Source organism: Paracoccidioides brasiliensis (genome assembly GCF_000150735.1).
Source record: "Paracoccidioides brasiliensis Pb18 unplaced genomic scaffold supercont2.1, whole genome shotgun sequence".
Classification (NCBI taxonomy): Eukaryota; Fungi; Ascomycota; class Eurotiomycetes; order Onygenales; family Ajellomycetaceae; genus Paracoccidioides; species Paracoccidioides brasiliensis.
This window is the reverse complement of record NW_011371358.1, coordinates 3,667,040-3,689,919: the sequence shown is the minus strand read 5'-3', so window position 1 is coordinate 3,689,919 and position 22,880 is coordinate 3,667,040. Positions and strand designations below refer to the sequence as shown.

Sequence of the window (22,880 nt, the reverse complement as noted above, 5' to 3'; positions counted from 1 at the left end):
CTCGCGATGGCGATGAATACGGATACACTTCGAGACCAAAACGCGATTGGCCCGGGCCCTTTGGTCAAATGAGCTTACAGGTTACTCTCTGGGAACCTCATTCTCATTATGCAAGACAAAATATCAAAGAGAACGATCTTGTCTTACTTCAAAATGTCAACGTGAAAATTGGAAGAATGAGTGGTGCAATGGAGGGAAGCCTTCACACAGATCGTCATTACCCTGAGAAAGTGCGAGTGATACCAATCAACGACAATGATTCCGAGGATGATGTAAAACAGCTCGTGAGGCGAAAGCTGGAGTACTGGAGGAGGATTAGGGCTGAGAAGTCTCAACTGGAGGGCAAAAACTTCAAAAAGCGAAAAGCATCCGACAACAACGAACAACCACAACATATGAGCAAAATGGCCCGGAAGCAACTGGCCCAGCAGAAAAGAAGGGAACAGGAGAAACTCGATAAACAAAGAAAAAGGGAAGAAGATCCACCCGGAAATTTGAAAGTCCCTCCCGGGGGAAAACGGGATCAGCTAAATCCTTATAGTATGTACCTAGATATAGAATCCTCAAAATATCATATTCACCTACTATATTCATTGAAAACGAAAGAATAAAACGAACAACACTAATAAAAAATCTCCAGTCCGTGCAAATAATCCCGCAATCCCCTGTCCGCTCTATATCTGACATACTCCTTCCACGAGTCTCAATACAAAACGTCTCCCCCGAAGGGGATCGAAATAACCGCCTCTCCCCTTTCCAAAACCTCCCGTTAACAAAGCTTCTGTCCGCGTTGTCGATTTCTTTCCTCCCAAATTAGAAGATTTTGGCGTCCAGTATGACGCCCACCGGGCCGTGCTATTCAGATACGATGGTAGCATGGTGAGTGACAGTGCTGAGGAATAAACAGCGACTCCGCAAGATATCCCGTCGCAAGAGATGGGAATGGAGATTTTGCCTCCTTGTTGAGGATGCCGGCCCCGGCATGCACTATAACCGCAACGCTAAGAGAGAGCGTATGAAGCTCTTTGTAACGGGCCACGATGCTGAATGTTTGCTATGTCTTGACCCTGTGAAGTAATAGATTAACTCCTTTCTCTTCCAATGCCCCCCACCACAACTCCCCCTTTTATGACCACAAAACACGCCAACCACACATGCAACAAAATTTCCAAGTCCATAATGCTTACTTTAAATTTAACATAACAGTCTCCGCAAAAACCCTGGTGCCCTCTCCGACCTCCGCGAGAAGCTCTTTATTCTATGGGGCGACCTCGAGGAGCGCAAGAGCGCGAATAATGCTACAGAGATCAACGCTAATGTCAACATTAACAATACCGATACCGATAAGCAGGTCAGCGCATCGACGAAGCCGTTCATTTGTTGCATTAAAGAATTTGGCGTCAGGAACTCGTCAGCAATTAGGAGTTCGGCAGATGAAGAGATGGAAGTGGACGACAGGAGTGGGTCTGAGAGTGGGTCCGGGTCCGCTTTTGGGTGGGAGAGGAGGTTCCGTATGTTTGGAACGACAATAATGTAATAGACAATGAATGAATGTACTTTAATACGTGGATGGTAAATTTATTTCATTTTTTCTTTTCTCTCCCTTTGCTTATCTTCTATGGATTTGTGTTAAAAACGCACAGATGATCTACAATTATAACTTTCTCTACTGAGATTTATGTTTTGTTCAATTTGTTTTTCAACAATGCTGGCGCCTCTGGGAGAAATATATATGTAGGAGATTGGGGAGACTTGGTGAGCAGGCAGTCAAGGATAACGGTCTCTTTAATAATGAGGAAAGCTATATGGAAAGTTAGACTTGCATGAAGTATGAAGCATTTCCTAGGTAAATGGAGAAGAGAAATTCCCATTGTGAAATGGTTTTCAACCTCCCTCCCTTTTCCTGTTGCACTATTTCGCGTCAAAACATGTCCATGAAGCCCTATCCTCTGGCCTCTGAGAAGTGCACTGTTATTATTATCGTATGCTACATCAAGAAAACTTAAAACTAGAGAATGGAGGATGGCTGTGTTTGGCAGCAGATGATTAAAAATTTGTATATAAGAGTTGGCCCTTCCCAACCCTTTCATTACTTTGACAAGAAATAAGTAATGGAAAAAGTCCCTTTGACCCATCCACCTATCCGCCTATTCCATTCCTTTCATTTATTTCACCCTTGAAAATGATACGTTGTTTGATTCTTGAAAATAGCAAAGGAAAGAAGAGTGGAGGACGAAACTGGGCCACGCAGTGCAAGGGAATTGATGGAGGATATGAAAGTGAAGTTAAAACAAAGCATTAGATATAAATGAATGGCAGCATGACAGGGAAGGGTAAAGGCATGTTCTTTGGCAAGAGACTGTAGTTGTGTCTGTGTGTGTGCGCCTGGCCATGTATGTGCATAGATGGTTGAATTTCACTGAAAATCCGGAGGATTAAAATGTGGATGGAGCAAAACTTGGGAAAGCCTCTATATCAAGAGAGGTATGTGTAGGGGAGAACAAAAAATCAAATCAAAACTTCCTTATCTAGACTAGATGCGCGTAGATCCATTATTTTTTTCACTTCACAAAACAAATAACGAAGAGATAAGATTATACCTTGGTGACCTTCACAATTTTAGTATCAATTCCATGAGCAGCGGTGTCGAATCGACAATTAGAGCCCCAGAAGCAATCCTTCTTGCCCGCCTCACTCTGTGGGCAGCGGTGACCATATATACAGCCAGGATCATCGCATTCAGTGCCGAATCGACAAGGTGTCATCCGCGCGACGGCATGCAAAACCATGCGCTCATTCTTGGTCAATTTATGATCGTGTGTATGATAGCAGCTTAAGTTCGGGCAGTCACCGAGCAAATAGTATAGGTTGCATAATTTTAGCTTCTTCACGCGGTTTAATTCATCCTTGGGGATGGATTTGAAATCCAGGCGGTCCACGCGTTGGCCGTATTTATTGCGCTCGACCTTGGGTGGCGAAGGGCTGCTTGGCTTTGAGGTTGTTAAATCCGTGAATGGACCCTGGGCTCCTGCTGCTGTTGTGGCAGCCCATGTGGATGGTGTGGTGGCTCTATTTAACGGGATTGTCGAGTTGGATGGAACGCGACCAAGGTTGTTGATAACGGGTGCATTTGTAGACAGGGCCGTAAGGGGTGCAGATGAAGGTGCAGCATTGGATGAATTATTCGCCGCGTTCCGGTCATTCCATAAATGCAAATTTGTGATTATCTTCGAGGTCCGGAAAAGCTCTTCAAATTTAGTTACTCTGTAAGAAGCTTTTACAAGCGCTAACTCCCGCTCGAATGGGACGCCTTCAATTAAAGATATCCGTCCGATAAGTTCTCGATCCGCTAAAGTATCTTCAAGAAGCCTCGCATAGCCGTTATCATGAGAACAGCCCAGGAATATTTGGTGACAGTGACAGTTGTATAAATGGAGCTTAAAAACCTCTATAAGAAATTTCGAGAAATTCGTAAAATTAGTATTGTCAGCTCAGGCGAACAGCGTGCATATTGGCTAGAACTGTGCTGGCTAGATAGAAATCACCACCGAGGCAGGGAGGGATAGATGAGAAAATAAGGAGAAGTCGTCAGAGGAGAACACACCAGAGATCTTATCGTCGGCTCTATCTTTACCGCTCCCCACATCTACAAAATCAAACAACAGTCTACTACCATTGAATCCGCGAGTAAATTCTTCAACCAGGCCAGGGCGCTCAATAATGCCAGCTTTATAGCACGCATCAGCCAGCCCCTTGACATTTGCATATACTCTTGCTATAATTTTTGGCGACGGTATATTGGGAAGATTTCGCGAGGCATATTCACGGATCGAAGCCCAAAGCTGGTTTGCAGCATCCTTACCACCCTGTTCACCCTGTTGCAGGAAGGGATCTTGAAATATCATACCATCACCGTCCAGCAAAATAAGGAGGAAAGGTTCTTGTTCCTATTGCGTTGATAAAGGGGGGTAATGTTAGAACTATTGGGGCACATATGTATCAGATGACGTAAAACGTACCATCAAAGCTTCCATAGTAGTTATCTGTTTCATTAACTCCATTTCATGCATTTGCACTTCACGATTAAAGCGAGATTCACGTTCATGGTCTAGTCGGGTTTGTTGATATGCATTTTCGAGCTCAGCAACCCGTCTGAGAAGATCCTGTTGACCGCTATAAGAAAGCACACCAAAACGAGAGATGGAGAGAGCTGAGCAACCTCAATTAGCTCATTTCTTGACTGTTCAACCGCTTTAACCCGCTCATAACGCTGAAGGAACTCGTGGGCGGTAGATGCGGCCATTTTATCAGCTCCGTAAAGTGCGATTTAGCGCGCAGATGACGGTATTCAACGTCTTCAGCGTCTTCAACACTGTCAACGGGATTAACAAGGCAAAAATACAAACTAACAACAATAATGATAATAAAATTGGATGAGAGGACGCATTTGCAAAGAGAGAAATAATTGAACAGCAGGTGACCCAGCTATGAGATACCTACGGGTATTATTATCCAACACACGTAGTTCCAACAGCTCCTAATTATATATATGAATTTATATCGGCAATTCATCCGCGGTTAAATACACGCGCGTCAGGCGGCAGGGGGCAGAATACGCTGCTCAGTCAGCCTGGTACCGCTCTTGCTTTGTATACGTGGAAATTAAGCTCGGAGATCATTGAAGGTTACAACTTTCGCACTTCAGTTTTCCTTTCGTTTTTTCTCTTCCTCCTCCTCCCCCCTTTCCAACCTTCTGTACATGTCCGGGGAACTCGCCACAGCGAATATGGGCAAGTTCGGGCTGTTATCTGTTGCTCTGCTTTCGTTGCAAGCTCTGCTTGCGCGCGGAGAGAATCCTGTGTGTACACTCCATCTATCATCTGCGTTGTCGACAACTGCTAATATGAACCTCCGATTTACAAGTCTGCTGAGCCTGCTACTGAGGAATCCAAAATCCCAACATTGGCCGTTACGGTCTCAGCCACCTTTCCCAATTCCGAGTTTTTTGGGGTCAAACTTGTGAACGGCAACCCAACCCAAGCCCTGCTGTCCATCACCAACGAAGAACCTAATCCAGTAACCTTGAACCTGGTTGGAGGCACCCTGTCGACGCTTGAAGCTCCAGGAAAAGCAAGCCGTAATGCCCGCAACCTTACCGTGTCCCGCTTCGACATCGAGATTCCTAGTGGGAAACAGCACACCTTGGGGTATGCTTTCGTCACGGAGATGCACCCTCAGGAATTGAGGTTGAACCTTGCCGCTATTATCTCAAATTCCGAGGGCAGATCATTTACCGTCGAGGCCTATAACGGCACTGTTAGCATCGTTGAACCAGAAACAAGCATCTTCGATCCCAAAGTGTGAGTCATGCGCAGCCACATTAATTCTGCTCCTGTCCAAAACTAAAACTGTGTGCCATCTAGTCTCTTCCTATACATTTTCCTCTTGGCCTCCTTTGTAGGAGTTGCCTATTTTTTCTACAACATCTGGATCGCCCCCTACCTCCCTCAGAAGCGCAAGGGTGGAGACAAAGTAAAGAAGTCCTCCGGGCAGCCGAAGACTGAGACCGAGCAAGCTTCCGTCACTGGAGCTGAAAGATCAAGTGCCACTTCAGGAAAAGCCTATGACACCGAATGGATCCCCGCGCACCATATCCACAGGCCTGAGCCGCGGAAAGTGAAGAGTGGAGGCCGAACGAAATCCAAAGCCTAATGCGATTTAAAGCAGAACTTCGACCTGACATGTTACGCCATCTTGGATGATATCATATGCAACTGCTAGGGTTTTGTTGACAGTTGATATTTCTTTTCGGAGTCAGGTTGCAAAATATGCGATGTATGTGGGACGCACAGCCATGTTTAAAATTTATAATAATGCGCAACGGTAGGGATGTATTACGGAAAAGGGTCCGCAGGAGATTTGGTAGCTCTCCGGAATGTGACTTTTTATCGGTTCATATCCTTTTTTCCTGGTTCGCATTTTAAATTTGTATTACTTACCAAATATTATACACTCGTCACTAAACTCATACCAAAAGCGAAGGAATTTTTATTTGTTATATATGGTCTAATATTTCCGTACTGATTCAAAACATACGCCTTTACCAATTCGTTCCCTGCATCCACAATTCCATTAATTGGTTGGGTGGATAGCTACTCCAAACATCACCATCCAGCATTAAAACTATCGTGGTGAACTTTTGTAAAATATATCAACATCATAAATAAACGTCAATGCCCTCTATGTGGGATTTGAGAGGTACGACACTTAAACGTGCATCAGAGTGTCCTCCAATCCAAAAACTCCTCCTCCAAATGGTCTTTTAACTGCTTAAACTTGTTCCCAAACATCCTCCCACACCTCCAACACTTGATATCCCACCTCAAATATCCTTCTTTCCCAGGATGCCTCCTGACATCATCCTTGGCTAACGGAAAGTCCTGGACATCGATGAAAAAGGGCGTCGAAAAGCTATTATAATGGCGCCTGTGCTTCAGACAAGAACTAAACCTATCTACAGCCAGGACATGAATATGCAAATGATTCATAGAAGGGTGGGCATGGATGCCGCACATGATCTCCTTCTCCCAGTCACGGCCGGGGGGTAGTTCGTCCGGCGGCGGGTCGGCATCCATGGCTTCCTGCCGAGCTCTCTCCTGAGCGGACACTGTGCTATACATTCTCCGTAACTCTGCAGCCGCAAACTGTTTCAATTTCTTCGTCTCCTTTTGGACTTTCCGCAAAAAGTCCAGATCTTCGAAGGCGTCGAAGGGATGGAGGTGTGTCTTGGTAGGATCGCAAGGCAGGAGGAGGAGGTGAAGGGAGGATTTGGGGTAGAGATCGTGGATGGCGACAAAGTCATCGTTATAATAGAGCACTCTAGTGGGGGGAAATGATGACGGATTTTCGATGTATTCACCCAGACCATCGCGGCTTTTGCAGAGGCTTGAGACTTTGTGGGAGGTGGATATAGGATCTTTTTTTGGAAGCTGTGGGTTATGCTGCTTTGGTTTTGGGGCCATAAGTTCAGTGACTGCAAAGCAAATGAGATGCGTCAGTTACGCCCAGGCAATGTTCGCAAAGTACATATGGAGTAATACAGGCATTCCGGCCTTGAGGCTGCTCCTTGAGATCTAGTAGTGATTCTGCTGGAGGGCCAGCACCTCCAGGGCTGGAGCCGCGCGAAGTGTTCCTGCTCATGAGTTATTTGGGTTGGGAATCTTAAAAGAAAGACAAGAATCAAAATATCCTCCAAAACGCAAATCAGTTATATCAAACAAGATAATTAACTGGCCACAGAATACCTGTGAATGAGTATCATGCCCTACAGAATGCCACTGTATCACTGTAGATTGTTGGAGGCAGCCCGAGGTTCCACTATTGATGAAGCCGCGATAAGATAAAGAATTGCTGACTAAGCTGCGCAGTTTGACTTTTAGTTAACTTACTAGAAGTTTATCAATGACCATAACTTTTTGGAGCTTTCAATGATCGACGCCGACGCCTAATAGGCAATCTCCAGCATCACCATCGGCGACTGGCGACTTGGGATCTTTTTGGATTACACTATGGGCCCTAAGAAAGGAGATGCGGTCCGTGGAGGATCCAAAACTTCATCAAAATCGGCTGCGGCAGAAATCTCCATTGACGATTTTGTGGCCTTGGGTGATCCCAAAGGCAAGTCCAAAGCCACGGATCGAACCAAGGCGGCTCAGAAAGATAGCAAAGATGGACCGGGAGAAGAGCAGAAGAAACCAACGGTACGATCGGTGATAGGAGGTGCTTCATGGACTGGCAAATTGCCTGTCAATATGCTCTCGGAGCACTGTCAGAAGCAGAAATGGGAGAAGCCAGAATATACAATGGTACGAGAACCATAGATTATACTGGAGTAAACTACACAATTTTCCGGATTTGCTATGCTTACTGATACTTTTAGATCAAAACCAAGGATGGTTTTATTTCAAGCATTATTCTCAAGAAAACCAACCTCAAGACAAAGGCGACCACTACCCTCCCCCCAATGCGATTACCTCCCACCCACCAGCATTTGGCTGCCTATCCTACCGCGATGGAAGCGCGACATTTTGCTGCGGCATATGCTCTCTTCCGTGTATGTAATATGCGCAATTTGCACATGATGATGCCACCCACATACCGCAATCTCTGGAAAGAGGAGTTCACCCAACTGAAGAATGCGGATGTGAAAGAAGGGAAAGGCTGGATGTATGAAGCAGATCCGTTTAACGCTCTGCAGGAAAGGGAGCATGCAGTAGCGGAACTCACGAAGAAGAGAGCTGAACGGGAGATGGAGAAAGCATCCCAGAATCCGAAGCTGCTGCAGCCGGGCTTAAATGCCGCTGCAGGGAGCGCAGGAACTAAGAATGAGAAGCGCTGGTTACAAGCTTCCAAGGTTGAGATGGGGAGTAATATACGCCGCACCATTGAAGACTTGGTTAGGAAAAAGGCTATCTGGAATCCATATGGCATCCGAATATCTGAGGCGCAAAAAAGGCAGATTGTTGATGAGTTGACGGGGCTAGGTTTTAGGAGGAGCCATGTTGAAGAGGCGGTGTCTGAATGCAAGGACCGTGAAGAGGTTTTAGAATGGCTCTTGATACATATTCCAGAAGATGATCTCCCGGCATGGAGTCTCCCCGAAGGATATGCAGCTGGAGTAAGTCTAGCCAGTGGTGACTTATCTAGGGAATCCAAAGTTAAGCGACTTGCGATCTCTGGTTATTCGCCAGATTTCTGCGCCGAAGTTCTTGATAGATATGGTGGCAATGAACATCTGACGGCCGAGCAACTCCAACATATGCTCTTACATGACGCCGTTCTGCCTTTGGATACTTCTCAGGACGTCGACACGGGGGCTTGGGAGGAAGAGCATTTGACTCTGGAAGCAATATATGGCGAGAGATATACGAAGACGTCCTCCATTACTTGTCAGGTTAGCTCTGACAACTCAAATTTACCGTGCGCCACAACATTCCATTTCCAACAACCATCAACCGCTTCATACCCGACTTACCCGCCTATTCTATCAATTGCAGCAAAGGAGATTCCAGCATACATACGCCTTAGCGCTATTCGACAGGCTGTTCAGCACGCGAATAAGGCCCTCCTTGGAGATCCCATGATATTCAATTTAGTAGATTGGCTCGAAGAAAATCTCCCTCGTATTTTAGAAAATCCAGGGAAATTACGGACCGTATCTATCGAGTCATTTTCCGATGCAAGTGCTGTGACAACTACCCAAAGAATGTCTCAATCAACTAGGAGATCACCAAAACCACTTAACCTAAGTCCTGGGACGCCACAAAGCCTTGCAATCAGAACAAGGTGGGAAACTCAACAAACTACCCCAGCCCAACTGAAAATGCTGAAGGCTAGACAGTCGCTCCCTGCATGGGGTATGCAGGAGGCAATTATCCATGCTGTCAATTCTCATCAAGTCACTATCATATCGGGTGAGACTGGAAGTGGTAAAAGCACCCAGTCTGTTCAGTTCATCCTGGACGATATGATAAAAAGAGACCTTGGTTCAGTTGCAAACATTGTCTGTACGCAGCCTAGACGGATTTCTGCTCTGGGGCTTGCGGACCGTGTTAGTGACGAGCGCTGTTCCACCGTTGGTGACGAAGTTGGATATGTTGTAAGGGGTGACTCCAAACTAAAATATGGTTCGACGAAGATTACCTTCATGACAACGGGTATTCTGCTACGTCGTATGCACACAGGCGGCCCAGACGTTGTCAGCTCCCTTGCAGATATTAGTCATGTAGTTGTTGATGAAGTTCATGAACGGAGCCTGGATACAGATTTTCTTTTGGCTCTGTTGCGGGATGTACTTCGGCATCGCAGAGATCTTAAACTCATTTTAATGAGCGCTACATTGGATGCGGACATCTTTACACGTTACTTTGGGGGAGATTGTAAAGTCGGGCTTGTTACCATATCCGGGAGAACATTCCCGGTTAAAGATCTCTATATCGATGATGTCATTAGGAGAACGGGATTCAACCCAGGAAATTCACTGTTGGCCTTTGACGAAAACTGGGGTTCCAATGAAGATGATTCTGTAGACCCAAATGTCGGTTCCATACTCCAGAAGCTCGGAATGGGCATTAACTACGACTTAATTGCATCTACCGTTCGTTACATTGATTCTCAACTGCAGGGCAAGCCAGGCGGTATCCTGATCTTTTTACCTGGAACGATGGAGATTGACCGATGTTTGGCAGCTATAAACCATCTTCCATTTGCACATCCATTGCCGTTACATGCATCTCTGCTCCCAAGTGAACAGCGACGAGTCTTCATACCAGCACCTCCCGGAAAAAGGAAAGTCATCGCAGCCACCAATGTCGCAGAAACGTCTATCACAATTGAAGATGTTGTTGCTGTTATCGACACAGGTCGTGTTAAAGAGACACGTTATGACCCTGCTGACAACATAGTCCGTCTGGAAGAAGTTTGGGCATCGCAGGCTGCCTGTAAACAGCGTCGAGGCCGAGCGGGTCGAGTGAGTAGTGGAACATGCTACAAATTGTATACACGGAAGGCTGAGGCCAACATGGCTCCAAGGCCAGAACCAGAGATCCGACGTGTCCCACTTGAACAGCTATGTTTATCTGTCAAAGCAATGAGAGGAATCCAAGACGTGGCAGGATTTCTGGCAAACACACTCACCCCACCTGAGAACGTTGCTGTAGAGGGAGCGATTGAACTACTTCACCGTATTGGGGCGCTCGATAACCAGGAGTTAACCTCCCTGGGTCGATATATTTCAATGATCCCAACTGATCTGCGTTTAGCGAAACTGATGATATATGGTGCAATATTTGGGTGTGTCGAATCCTGCTTATCGATCGCTGCAATACTTACAGTCAAAAGCCCTTTCGTATCTCCAAGGGACAAAAGGGAACAGGCAAAACAAGCCCGAGCGGCATTTTCCTCTGGAGACGGAGATCTACTGATAGACCTGGCAGCGTACCAGCAATGGTCGGAAAGAGTCAAGCAGCAAGGCTTCTGGAAAACGCAATCCTGGTGCAATGAAAATTTTCTCATGCCAAAAACCCTCTGTGAAATATCCTCAAACAGATCGCAGCTCCTATCTTCCCTCAAAGATATCGGCATACTCCCCATGGATTACAGAACCCCAGATGAAATCACAACCAAACCCTCCACGACAAACCGCTGGAACAGCCACAATTCTAACACACTGCTCCTCCGCGCCCTGATAGCTGGAGCTTTCAACCCCCAAATCGCAATTATCAGCTTCCCAGAAAAGAAATTCGCTGCATCCATGTCCGGGACAATCGAGTTAGACCCAGATGCCCGCACGATTAAATACTTCAACCAAGAAAACGGCAGGGTATTCGTACACCCAAGCTCCAGCCTCTTCGACGCGCAGAGCTTTTCCGGCTCCGCCACGTACGTGAGCTACTTTTCCAAAATGGCTACGAGCAAAGTCTTTATACGCGACCTCACCCGTGAGTCATGTTCCCTATTACATCACCTATTATGTAACTGCCTAAACTGACAGCATAGCAAATATTAGCCTTGAACGCATACAGCCTCCTCCTCTTCTCCGGGCCTATAACCCTGGATACATTGGGTCGGGGAGTGCTCGTGGATGGGTGGCAGCGACTTCGCGGCTGGGCACGGATTGGCGTGCTAGCGTCCCGCCTACGCATGCTGCTTGACAAAGCCTTGGCGCAGAAGCTGGATAACCTGGCCCTCGATGACGAGGGCGAGGAGCAGGTGATTGATATAGTACGGCGTCTTGTTGTCTTCAATGGGCAGGACCAATGAATATGAGATGATTATGATGATGATGATGATATTTACCGTCGATCTTTTATATATATATATACCAACATACATACCTGTCCTGGAGATCTTTTTGGACATCCCGTGTTTGTCATTTAGCTTCAGGTATCTACATTGGTTGGATCTGTAGGACAAGTTTTAGTTATAGATGACATAGAGAAAATACAGCGAGGATACACTGGGTTTGCGGCAGGTTACACGTCGGCCTACTCACCAACCTAACTCCTAGTAATAAGAAAATATAGGTGGTGGAATTGATTAGGCACCAGGAATCGTCTCTAGAAACGAAGAAAACAGAGAACTGTACCATATCACACACAGACCAAAGCAGGTTATAAAATGCTAACTAATGGACTGCAAACCAGAGAGAAACACATCCATCACCATTTGTTGAGCGGCATACAGGAAAGGACGACAAAAGCACAAAGAGCAGGAAAAACTGTTGATAAGGAAGTAAAATAAAATAAAAAAAAAGAGAGAAAAAATAATTAACCATAAAAACAACAGTAAAAGCTAGAGGATGAGAAAAGAGAAAAAAACAGATGACTGGTAGTCAGTAGTGGGATAGAAAAAAGCCGATGCCGAAACTCCATTCTCCACTGCGCATTCCGAACAAGACGCCAAACTGCCCGGAGCCGAACACAAGATCCACCGAAGGCATCCGTTGCCATTCCATTCCATACCATTAGATATTAAAAGAAAATGAAAAAGCGAAAGGGAGAACAAATAAGTAGCCCGCACAGCCGACTCCTGTGTCATCCACAATAAAAGAAAATGAGGAAAACAAGAATCAATATTTCAAAGGGCAAAGGGAGGGAGTGTGTATGAGTGTATTTTTCGCAGAAAGTCAAAGGGTTTCAAACAGAAAAAGAACAAAGTCTAAGGAGTGTGGATATCTCTTTTGATCAAAACAAGAACGAAAAGAAAACGAGCGAATGTCCTGTGCACAGAGAAGTCGAATTGATGCTCCAGAATAGCGCACGCGGATGCGAATGCAGATTGGGGAATAGCCAAATGGCAATGAATCGATCAATTGAGGGGGTAGTAGTTGAAACGGATGTGTGAAACACAAAATAGGAGGGAAATGGACGCTTGCTTGCCTGCTTGATTTGAACCTCAAAGAAACACTGTCACTAAAACCATTACCAAAATTAGAAATTAACTCCTTTGCATCTGATTTTGCAATCAACCCAGTATTAAAACTGTATACGCATTATGCACGCCAGCTATAATGGAAAGAATAGAAAAGGAGATGCCGAATGTTGCCAGGATAGCAAGGGATTGAAAGGAGGGTATAATGTAGGAGATATCGACCTTGCCATCGGTAAAACAAAAGAAATTAATGGAAAATAAATAACGAGAAGTTGACGAGGAAAAGAGAGAAAGGGCTCATCTAATCGTTAACCTCATAAAGGGGGTAGGGTTGTAGAGAGACGAAACAAAAAGACGAGCCGACTTTTTCGCTGCGGGTATCGGGACTACATTGGATGAGAAGTATTGGAAGCAGATTACTGCCGGCGCCATGAGGAAGGGTTATCAAAAAGTTTGATCGGATAGGCAGCAGAGTCCTCACGGGCAACTCCTGGGAGCTTAAAGTTCTTCATCATCTCGCCCTGTACAAATGTAGAGGCTCGCTTGAATCGCCTATCGGAATATTTCTCGAAAACAGCAGAGTGATGCTTCAAGGGATCCTCGCAGCATTCGAGGATCAGTGAAACAAGAGGATACAGCTGAGTGTACGTGTAATTCGAATAGTGAACGTGCGCAGGTGACTACAAAAGATGTTAGGAACAGACACAGCAACGGAAATGGGAAGCATATTGCATTAGGGGGTGAGAAGGAGACATACCCAATTCCCCTTCCTTAACATCAATCTCGCGAGACAATGGGCACCAGCAGCAGTGAGGCTAGGAGGGCAACCAACAAAGCGCTCGTCCATGATAGTAATTTCCAGAAAGTACTTGGCCAGCGTCCGGGTCTCCAAGTCATAATCATCTGCCTTACTAATCCGTCGTAAAAAGCTCATCGGGCCAGGCCATCCTAGCTCAAACTGCAACATGCTGAGCATAAAACGTTCCGCCTTTAATATTTCATCGGCACTATACCCATTATCTACCATGTAGATAATTTCCTGGAGAGACGGGCAGTTGATTTCCTCGTACTTAGCTGCGATGAAAATTGCAGTAGCACCAACAAGCTGCAGCTTGCCAAGGGAAACAATCTTGCATGACAAAAATCGATCAATGTAGTTAACGCATAGGAAAAGTGTTTCTGGCAGCAAGGAGAATCGATGATGAACCTGGACAAGCCAGTCCATAAGTACAGATCGCATTGACCACTGGATTTCCGCTTGATTATCCATATAATGGGCATTTGGTAAGAGTCTCATCTGTGAATTATGTTAGTTAACTACAACAAAATACATCTCATAAGCTTGAAGAACAATTACCTCAATCTCCCTCATGTACTGGAATATATCATCTCCATACTCGGAAACCATGCTGGTATCCCAGGCCTCGTCCTCGATGTCTTCCGGTGTGCGGGTTTCTTCGACAACCTGCTTCGCAATGGCCAACTCTCTCTTTACCTTTTGTGTAACTTTTGGTATTAGAAGAGCAGTTGCACCCCCAGTAGTATTATCACGAGACCGATGGGAGCGAGCGGTGACATAACCATCCTCCTCGTAGTTGTCCTCGTCCTCTTCATCCCAGTATTCCTCCGGCTCTGAAGGCAGGTGTACGTGATCGTGCCTAACGCGAGGTGGGGCAGGATTCTCGGAGGCAATAGTGCGGAGTTCAGTGACGACACGTTTGATGGGTAACACTTCCAGCTCGCTAGTGAGGATCTGGTTTATCTTGGAACCAGGCTTTGGCTTCTCAGGCATTTCATCGGCATTCTCATGACGCGAGTAAACTTTAATCTCGCCGTTCTCTTCAACATATACTCCATCTGATCGCAAGGCAGGAGAATCATCGGAGCTAGTAGATATAGAAGAATGTTGCAGATCCCGTTTTATCTGATGGTCCACCTTAACTGCAGCAGCATTAACTGGATTCACATTCGTTACTGCACTCTTACCGGCGATAGGTGCTAACAACTCAACCGGTTGGACAATCAGTTCCGTGTTCTTGACTTGAGCCTTGTGGCTCTGAGAACTAATAGGTTCGGACTCCACCACAGAAGGCAATTCGAGGTCTTTGAACACGGTATTGCGTTTGTTAGAGGCTTTCCGGGGATTAGCCTTCAGCTTATCCAAAGAAGAATTCTTCACACTTGGATCGATCGCGTTGGTATTGACAAGGGCAAATTTAGCCCCTCCTGAAACCGACAAAGGCCGTTGTGTTGGTCGAGATAGGGCGGTTGGTTTCTCAACGACTCCCAAGAGACCCTTAGAAGCCATGGATGTATCATCTTTGATTGATCGCGTAGCATTTACTGTATTGCTAACATCTCCAAATGCAGTGCGTTTAACAGTATTTTTTACCCCATTGGGTCCAGCCAACGTTGAAAAAGACGGAGTTGATTTGTTGCGGTGGTGAAGGGTTTTCCCGGCAGCGTTGACGGCGGGTGCGAGATTCTCATCGCCCCGTACACGAAGAGGGCGACTAAGTCGCTGAGGCTGGATAGAAAAATCATCATCAGCAAAAGGTGAATCTAGGTGAAGATTCAGTCAAAGCAATGGGGTAAAATGGTGATATCAACGCTCTCTGGCCAGATATACACCAAAAAGGGGCAAGAGGAACAGGCGATGATCCCGATACCTTTGCATCCATATTTGCGTTGATACGAGTGGTAAAAGATATGGTACTTGATATATCTATGTCAAATGGGCCACAGAGGGGAGTGGCGATGTTTACATCCACCTAGACAGCGGGGGATTTCGAGGGCTGTTTCTGGGTTCTCCTGGATGCTCTCGTCCAGATACGGAGAAGGCAGTGCCAATTGAGAGAAATTGGACCGGCACGTCCAGGAAAAGAGGAATCAGCAACGCTCTGCCATTAAATAGAGCGAGTAAGGTAGTTGATGGTAAATCAGATGGTCAGGTGCCGGGACCAGAGGAAATGTTGTTGCTGGCGGCTGTTGTTGTTGTTTTTGTCGGTTGTTGCGATGTTTTCGTTTGTTGATTTGTTGATGCCAGGAGCGATAAACAAAGCTAGTCTCAATATTGCTTAGCGGCGGGTAAAAGCGCACGCGAGCCCAGAGAAAATGATTACGTCAATATACAGAGCTCCATATCACGTCTTCCGATTCTTGCTGAAAAGCACTTCTTGCGCAGTGAATGTCTAATTATGCCTTGTTTCCAAACATACAACGCTAAATGGTGTTCAAGATATTAATGCGACCTCAATTACTAACCGTTCTGCTTTATGCGATCACTGGTGGTAGTGAATTAATAGTATTTGAATAGTTTGCATCCTCGCGTTGAAGGTGAACACGCCGCAACGCCATACCACGTGACTTGGCCAAACTTGGCCATTTCCTTTGACTTGCCCCCATCGAAGCAAGACCTGGGAGAAAGTTTTACCTTTCCATTCGATGTGAATTGCGACAAGATACACCAATACATCTCTCCCTAGCAGGCGTGGAAACATTGCTAAACTCTATAATGATGAGCGCTAAAGGCCTCTGCATACTGCAAGAGAGCTACTCTATGGGTGCCATTCGATGCGTTCGATGCCAAAGAATCATCCAATCCTGTTTCAGCGCTTGATCGGATTATTAACCGTTCTTGATTCAACTTTTTCGGGATCGATGCCCATTCGTAAAACCTTCTCGGAATTTTCGAAACACTAAAGCCAAGTTATTATTTTCAGGCAAGAAAGTATCCCCGTCATTGATTTGTGGCGGCCAAAACAGGCGTCCGATCATAACGCAAGATACGATATTCCGAACACCGCGCAACAAATAAAACAAACCGATTTCCTGATAGTTTTGTCCATGTGGAAAAAGCGTGTTTGGACCCATAACTACTTATTCTGGCATTATTCGCCAGCACAGCCGCACAACACAAGCCCACACATTATCACCGCCAAGTCAAAGCCCAGTGCAAGTCAAAAGTCGCCTCTTGGTCTTATATGTCGATGGTCCCAAGAGTTCATGGGCGACATGTCGCATAATAAAACCCCCCACAAGTTTTGTTACGGCATAACCACAGCTAAGCCTAATCATTCTTGACTGATAAACACCCATTCGTCCTTTGGTGGGAGCAAGCAAAATAGGGTGTGGAAATAGAGATAAATCAAGGAACAGGAGGTGATGCGTCGTCTCCGTCCATCCTATTTATTTTAACTAAATCCGCTGAGGGAGAGAAAATCCCAGACTTTGCGATCCAATCACTTCGTGAAATTATGGCAGGATTGGATTTCATTTCACGTCTCACACGCACATGCAACTTAAAGATGTGACGATGTGGGTAGCAGAATAAAGAAAATAAATTTTAAAAAATAAAAACAAAAAAATAAAAAATAAAAACGATGGTTTAATAAGATGGGGTAGTGTATAACTAATTCTGTTCCTTTCCCTCAGCAGAGCAAACCACTCCTCACTCAATCCTAGATTAGTTATTTCGGCGACACGACAGAGGGGATCTGGGCAGAAATACCCGCCCAGTGCCAGGTGTCAGTTTCGTGATTATTATTGATTGCGAATTTTACTGGGGATTAGGCAGAGGAAGAGCCACTCAACCCTTGAACACAGCGATTGCATCTGATTGGGAGAAAATGTACTATATCAAACATAGTTAATATATGCAGCTGATCATGCTGGCTGTGTGTGATACTTCCTTTCAGGCGCATGCGGAAGCTTAAGGTCGGATCGATGTCTTGTCTGTCTTTCCTATTATCCATGTCCTATCCTAAAACATAACTAATTACCCCGTATATATATGTAAAAGGATGCTCTTATCCTGCAGTAGAGTTCTTCTTCCGAGATCGCTCGAGAAGAGAATACGGTCCAAGAAAACAGAGTGCCCAAAGGATGGATGCGATAACTTAATCCCGGCCTTTGCTGTCAAATCGACGAGCTAGCTAGTTAGTTAGAATCTGCGCTCGAAATACTTGCAACCACCCTCCATCCCCTCTACATAATTTCTTCCACTTTGCCAAAGATATGTATGCACATACATTGTAGACACGAATGAAATCAGTTTATATATTATCTCAAGGTATGATAGTTATCACCATATTCTAGTTTGAATGGAACACATACAATTTGATGAGGATTTCGCAGTGCGACAGCCCATATGTCTGTCTCCCGTGATTGGCCAGAGTCAGGCATTGTTTAACTGCTGGCTTTTGCGCTGGCCTGGCTGATGAAATAGTAAGTGGGCCATGGCTGATATTCATTCAGGTAATCCGAACCGCTGGATATTCGGGCTGTTTTCTCTCTCTCTCTGTTCCTTTTTTCTTTCCTTCTTGCTTTGGTGCCATCCATTCACAGAGGGATCTCAATTATAATCAAATACCAGTGATTCTCCATAGCTAAATGATAAGTTAATACTGCGTTAGAGCAAATAAAATAACATGGACTGCCCTCTTAATACAAAACTAGACGAAGAGAAAATAGTTATGGAGATATTCTTGATAAAACCGGATTCCATCCCATCCGTGCTTCCATCCATCAGAGAGAGCGGAAGGGGAAAAAGGAGGGGACTCTCTGGATCTGCCATTGCCAACCGTCAGTCAGCCAGGATCGCATTTAAATAATTGGCATGGGAAAGGGCTCGCGATCGGGCGTCCGACTAAAAGTGACATACATAAATTTGACTGCTTCGACGTGGCCACCGCACCACCGCGGGAGCTGGAGGCAAATCAATCCCGCCAACGAAAACAAGGGATCCAGTTGACCCGTTTCTCCTCATTCCACTTCCATCACGGCTCCCAGAGCACACCACATTTACCCGGCCAGATCCCTTTTGCTTTATATATGCGTGGAGACCCTTCTTTCCTCTTGCGCAAATACCTTGGACACACCAATGAAGTAGTTATGTAGTTTTTAGGCGGGAGTTGAGAGGTGAAGGGTGGTAGTTAATAGACCTCTCAATCAGAACCTTCTGCTGCCCTTTCTTCTTACCCTCAACGCAGCTCCCCCATCCCTGTATAGAGGAACTCCAGCAGGGTCAACTGTCGCATTCTGAGGAGGATTTTTAATACTTCCTATTTCCTTCTTTCTGCTTCTTTTGGGCTCTTGTGTTCGCTTAGCTAGAGAGAGAATGCATATGCGCTGACGAACAAACCAGCAAGCACCCAAACCAACGGATGTATTAACTGTCGCGTTCACCTTAGAGAGTGAATTGGTTGGCAGAAACCAGATAGCCGTAATATTTTGACAAATAGCCATCCGGCAGGATGGAGTGGGAGGTACAAATATTGCTGCTCATCATGCGACAGTGCGATATGCGCTGGATAGGCTGCGGAGGAGTTTGAAGGATGAAACAGCGACGACGGGAGCAAATCCCCGCCAGATACTACATACATGGAAGGCAATGGATAAAACCAGGCGTATAGTAGAAATAACAGGTTCTTTAAGCTCCTTTGGCTGGCTGGCTGGTGGAGTTTATTTACGCTTGAACCGAGCCCACGTTGGTGTGAAACCCCCAGGGTTCGCAACTTCGTTCTCCCACCCTGGCTTTCGTCTGTTCACCTCAACTCAACCTCGCCTCAGGCAACAATCCTCGCATTCTCCTCATCCTTTCATACAGCCTCACACCCTCCATCCTTCAACCCTCTCAACATACCCTCGTAGATTGGTTTGCAACTTCCAGTTCGTCTCTCGTCTCGCTTTGTACGTAAGTAATATCCTATTCTTTTCCCCTGTCTGTGCTGCTGTATTTGACTCGCTCAATCGCTAACCTGCATTTGGCACCAGACAGCCTGCCCTCTCGAACCAACGAGGTTCATCACCCACCACAGTGAATCTTCATCATCACCAGTGTTACTTTGGAATCATCCTTAACATACATCTGCGACTCTGTTTAAGCTGCTTTGATTCACTATAGGTACCTTTATCCCTCCCTTGTCTTCTGCACTATTCCCTTCCCATCCCCTACCGCTAGCTACCCGAATCCCAGGTGTTAAAACACTGCCAACTCACCTGGGCTACACTTCCATTCATACCCGTATTTCCCATTCACAGTCCACAATCTCCGCAGCGCCTATCCCTCTATCTCTATCGTGCGATTTTATCTATACGGTACTAACCGTTTCTCCTCTCTCCTCTGCAGACAAACTCTTGGTACCTCTGCCTGATATTTTCCTTCCGTCTCTTGCGCAGCAATCGACCCCCATTTCTTTGAAACCACTGAATCTCCCCTCTAAGTCCGTCGGGATCCTTACACAACTCTAGCCAATTCTTCCTATCGGGGAGTTTTCGACGGTGTGATGAGATAGACGGAACTCAGGAGTCTCCTTTCGGATAGCCGTCGCATCCAACTTTTGCTCTGCTGTCCTGCAGGTACTTTGAAACTCCACCACGTCTATCCTCAGAGAACACCATGTCTTCTGCCACCCCCCAGAATCAAACTACACATAAGGGTGGTTATTCTACCCCACCTAATGTTTCCACTGCCATTGATGGTCACTGCGGAGCCGCTGTTTTCCAACAGCCGTCTCCTTGCAGCCCATCACCCAAGCATGTTGCCTTCGAGCTTCTTTTAGATGAGAACTCGAAGGTTCGAGCACGAATCCCCATGCGAGTCCAGATATTTCCTCATGATACCACTGATTCGATCGTCACTACGGTCAAAAATTTTTACGGCATCTACGAAGGTGCAGCAAGCGGCGTGAGCTTCGAGGATGAAAATGGCAACACGCTCATCGCACGCTATGAGAATCTACGGAACAACATGACAGTATATGTCAGAGTCATCCCTTGCCATAGTTATTCCGAGAGTTATAGTACACCGGCATATTATGGCCATATGAGCATTTGTCGACGACCTAATCTTGGTGAACCGTTTCAACCTCAGTTGCAACAGCCGGCTCAGGCACTCGATTATGGCCAATCGCCTTCCCGACCACCCTCGAGAATTGCCAGGAAACGAAGTATTTCCCCTGCTGGTCGAGGTCGCCGCAGTGTTTCTGCTCAAAAGGCTTCTTCTCGCTCTGGAAACAAGAGCCGTGGGTCAAGCAGCCATGGCAGTTTTCATGACGACGCTGTAGTCCCTTATAGCGATAACGATGACGATCACGGATCCATGACAGGATCAAAGAAAGCTAGAAGCGAACAATTTGCTAGCTCTGAGATCAGCATGGATAATATACTGCAAGATGGCAGAAGAAAACGTCCTAAGTTTGAGAGTTCGGTAAGAGTTCTCGAATCACCTTCCTGCGAGTGCTTCTTGAGCAACAGCAGTAGTTAACTCTCTCCTGTTACTTTAGGAACTACCTCTGTTTGTGCCTCCTCAGGTTCCTTTGACCACCTCAACATCGTCGATATCTCCGCAACGACGATCAACCATACAGGAAGCCCCTTCCCCCTTCGCAAGACCCGCCCAGCGTCCCTACCAAGCACAACAGCCCATTCCCTCCCCCCAAAGTTATGGGCGTCACGACACACCGTACGGGTATAACACACCTATAAGCAGCGCATATGCTACGCCCGGTAATGCTCAGCATAACCATAGACTCCGCGATCGCACAAGCACACAGTCTGTTGGCGGATTCGGAAACTTTGCCTGTCGCTCCAATAATCATGGCATACTCCCGACTCCAGATCCGACAATTGCGAGCTGCATCTCTGACGAAGATGTTGCTATGCAGCTGATTCGACTTGGAGACGTCTCCAACTTTTCTCATGGGCGTATGTCTGCCTCCACTATTGACGACGCATTCAGTGGTGCTGCTGATGCTTCGTCATCGACAGGAGCCACTACAGATGCAGCAGAGGCCAGCGAAGATGATGATGACCTTCCTCCACGCTCGAGGCACAAATTGGATTCCAGCCCTATACTCCCTCCAGGATTCATCAGGAAGCACCACAAAAACTTGGATGAAATCCTCCCCAGCTGCGACAGCAGCGACCCGAGTAGCGATGACTTCGACGCTGAATATCAGCAACCTAAGCATGAAGCCACTATCAAAAGCGAACATGATGGCGACGCGACTTACGAGGACTCTGCCCCCAAGGCCAAGCGTCCGAAGACCAAGGCATCAAACTCGACGGCCCCTAAGGCCTCGAGTACCAAGGCAAGCTCGTCGTCCAAAACCACTAAGCCTAAAAACCGTCCCGCTACAGCTGTCCGCAAAAACAAGACCCTGGCAAGCAACAGCAACAGCAACAATAACCAAGGATTTGCAGTTCCATCCGCGCTTCCTGCCATGGCCAACCCTTCCTCATCACGTAAAATGTCAACCTCTGCAGTAAACTTCCAGCACCAACTTGGCGCCGATGAAGAGGACCTGTCCACCAAGCCTCGTTGCCAGCGATGCCGCAAAAGCAAGAAGGGTTGCGATCGCCAACGTCCTTGTCAAAGATGCAAAGATGCTGGTATTGGCATTGAAGGTTGTATTAGTGAGGATGAGGGCAATGGTCGTAAGGGCAGATATGGTCGCCATATGGGAGTTCCGGTAAAGAAGAGTGAGGCTGCTGCAGCTACTGCTGTTGCTCCCTCTGGCGGTTACACTGCTGCTCCCCCCTTGGGGACTGAAGGGCTCCAGCCTCCTGCTCCACCAACCCTGGCAGCTTCTACGGCGTCTTCCAGCGTCTCTGATAAAAACAAGAAAAGAAAGAGAACGGGATAGTACAAATGATTTTCCCTAAGAACGGTGTCGCTGAATGTGAGGTCTCGCTTCACCTTTGGTGGCACGAGCGCCACTGTTACTCTCGCCTGTGCGCAACAGCCCGATTTCTTCTCCTAGCATTTTTTTCACAGTTACAGATTGAATCGTTCGAGTGGAATATCCCTCCCTGTCTTGTCACTCCAAATCCACCACAGCATACACACGTTTAGTCCCACTTCCCCTTACCAGCATACAAATTTCCGTCAAACCCTGCCGGCGTTGTTATTTTATTTTTATTTCCCCCCCCCCCCCCCCCCCCCCCCC

The 22,880-nt window shown here is 46.4% G+C and overlaps 7 protein-coding genes across 7 annotated transcripts; 4 read left to right on the top strand and 3 right to left on the bottom strand.

Moving 5' to 3' along the window:
* Positions 1–188: 188 nt before the first annotated feature.
* PADG_01112 (uncharacterized protein) lies at positions 189–1,537 on the top strand (the record flags this gene model as incomplete). The annotated part of the gene is made up of 4 exons (XM_010757824.1): positions 189–540; positions 779–879; positions 908–1,074; positions 1,207–1,537. The coding sequence occupies 4 exons, from the start codon at positions 189–191 to the stop codon at positions 1,535–1,537; spliced, it is 951 nt and encodes a 316-aa protein (XP_010756126.1).
* Positions 1,538–2,594: 1,057 nt separating this feature from the next.
* Positions 2,595–4,303, bottom strand: PADG_01111 (uncharacterized protein; the record flags this gene model as incomplete). The annotated part of the gene is made up of 4 exons (XM_010757823.1): positions 2,595–3,448; positions 3,605–3,947; positions 4,020–4,163; positions 4,220–4,303. 4 exons carry the CDS (start codon positions 4,301–4,303, stop codon positions 2,595–2,597), a joined length of 1,425 nt encoding a protein of 474 aa, XP_010756125.1.
* Positions 4,304–4,759: 456 nt separating this feature from the next.
* On the top strand, positions 4,760–5,712 carry PADG_01110 (uncharacterized protein; the record flags this gene model as incomplete). Its single annotated transcript, XM_010758310.1, has 3 exons — positions 4,760–4,858; positions 4,924–5,360; positions 5,424–5,712. The coding sequence occupies 3 exons, from the start codon at positions 4,760–4,762 to the stop codon at positions 5,710–5,712; spliced, it is 825 nt and encodes a 274-aa protein (XP_010756612.1).
* Positions 5,713–6,278: 566 nt separating this feature from the next.
* On the bottom strand, positions 6,279–7,200 carry PADG_01109 (DNA 5'-adenosine monophosphate hydrolase; the record flags this gene model as incomplete). Its single annotated transcript, XM_010758309.1, has 2 exons — positions 6,279–7,033; positions 7,101–7,200. 2 exons carry the CDS (start codon positions 7,198–7,200, stop codon positions 6,279–6,281), a joined length of 855 nt encoding a protein of 284 aa, XP_010756611.1.
* Positions 7,201–7,568: 368 nt separating this feature from the next.
* On the top strand, positions 7,569–11,820 carry PADG_01108 (uncharacterized protein; the record flags this gene model as incomplete). Its single annotated transcript, XM_010758308.1, has 3 exons — positions 7,569–7,865; positions 7,940–11,498; positions 11,567–11,820. 3 exons carry the CDS (start codon positions 7,569–7,571, stop codon positions 11,818–11,820), a joined length of 4,110 nt encoding a protein of 1,369 aa, XP_010756610.1.
* Positions 11,821–13,346: 1,526 nt separating this feature from the next.
* PADG_01107 (uncharacterized protein) lies at positions 13,347–15,611 on the bottom strand (the record flags this gene model as incomplete). The annotated part of the gene is made up of 4 exons (XM_010757822.1): positions 13,347–13,610; positions 13,688–14,227; positions 14,288–15,492; positions 15,560–15,611. 4 exons carry the CDS (start codon positions 15,609–15,611, stop codon positions 13,347–13,349), a joined length of 2,061 nt encoding a protein of 686 aa, XP_010756124.1.
* Positions 15,612–20,329: 4,718 nt separating this feature from the next.
* Positions 20,330–22,577, top strand: PADG_01105 (uncharacterized protein; the record flags this gene model as incomplete). Its single annotated transcript, XM_010757821.1, has 2 exons — positions 20,330–21,139; positions 21,216–22,577. The coding sequence occupies 2 exons, from the start codon at positions 20,330–20,332 to the stop codon at positions 22,575–22,577; spliced, it is 2,172 nt and encodes a 723-aa protein (XP_010756123.1).
* Positions 22,578–22,880: the final 303 nt, after the last annotated feature.